The sequence below is a fragment of the Parus major genome, chromosome 6 (assembly GCF_001522545.3).
Source record: "Parus major isolate Abel chromosome 6, Parus_major1.1, whole genome shotgun sequence".
Classification (NCBI taxonomy): domain Eukaryota; kingdom Metazoa; phylum Chordata; class Aves; order Passeriformes; family Paridae; genus Parus; species Parus major.
This window is the reverse complement of record NC_031775.1, coordinates 33218050-33219356: the sequence shown is the minus strand read 5'-3', so window position 1 is coordinate 33219356 and position 1307 is coordinate 33218050. Positions and strand designations below refer to the sequence as shown.

General features: G+C 61.4%; 1 protein-coding gene across 1 annotated transcript in view; it reads right to left on the bottom strand.

Moving 5' to 3' along the window:
* Positions 1 to 1307, bottom strand: part of TCERG1L (transcription elongation regulator 1 like) — a 41492-nt gene that overhangs the window by 10285 nt on the left and 29900 nt on the right. The window contains exon 4 of the mRNA XM_033515864.1: positions 1053 to 1207. Coding sequence (XP_033371755.1) covers positions 1053 to 1207 — 155 coding nt within the window. The remainder of the gene's footprint in view (positions 1 to 1052; positions 1208 to 1307) is intronic.

Genomic DNA, 1307 nt, shown 5'->3' with positions numbered 1-1307 from the left:
ATTTGGTGTTCTCAGGGGTCCTTTGGGGTTTGCAGGGTTCACTGGCAGCTGTCCCCCTGGACCAGAGGCAGTTCCCATCCCTGCTGGCCCGGGGGGACAGGACAGGTCCCAGAGCAGCCTGGCAGTGTCACCACCCCGAGCTGTGACAGAACAGCTCCTGCAAACAGCCCCGAGCCTCGCTTCCTTCCCTCCCCTCTGCGGAACGAGCAGCAGCTGAAGGGTGGTGGCTGCTCCTTCCCCACAAAAGCAGAATATTCCGGAACTGCCAGCAGCCAGGAGCAGCTCCCACGCCCCAGTAAAGCCAGCAGGAAGGCTCAGGAGCTGTGGCAGGAGCAGGGCAGCCTTTGGAGCAATGCTGTGAGCAGGCAGGAGAGATTCCTGCCGGGATTTTCCCTCCTGGAGCAGCAGCACGGAGCAGAGTGTGTGCCTCGGGAGCAGCTGGGCTCCCTGCTGCACCTCCAGCTCGGGCAATAAAACACCCTGAGCCCTCCCAGAGGGACTGTGGCCATCACAGAGCCATCTCCTGCAGGAAACCACCCTCTTCTTCATGGCAGCAGCCTCACCCCGGCTCGTGGTTCCACTGAAAACGGCGTCCTGCATCATCCTGACACCCTCACCTTTCCCTTCACGGGAATCTCCCTGGGATCCCACTCTAATTCCAGCCCTCAGCACAGCCAGCCCCGGCTTCCAGGGATTCCAGGGATTCCAGGGATCCCAGGGATTCCAGGGATCCCAGAGGATCCCAGAGGATTCCTGGAGATTCCAGAGGATTCCAGGGATTCCAGGGATTCCAGGGATCCCAGAGGATTGTAGGGGATTCCTGGAGATTCCAGAGGATTCCAGGGATCCCAGGGTACCCCAGGGGGTTCCAGGGATTCCAGGGGATTCCAGAGGATTCCAGAGGATTCCAGGGGATTCCAGGGGATTCCAGGGGATTCCAGAGGATCCCAGGGGATCCCAGGAGATTCCAGAGGATCCCAGGGTATCCCAGAGGATTCCAGGGGATCCCAGGGGATCCCAGGGGACAGGGGAGCAGTGCAGGGTTGGGTTACTTGCTGCAGCCTCCAGCTTGCGTTTGTGTGGGGGGTCCTCGAGCAGCCTCTTGATGTCCCCGCGGTGCCTCAGGTCCAGCGGCCGCTCCCACACCGACAGCTGCAGGCTGGGGTTGAAGAAGAACACCCGGTCATCTCCAGTCCACACCACACACCTGCTCCAAGGGATAAAGCAGCCTTAGAGCCTGGCCAGAACCAGGAATCACCCACAGCAGGGACACTGCAGCCCTGGGGACAGCCTGGGGACAGCCTGGG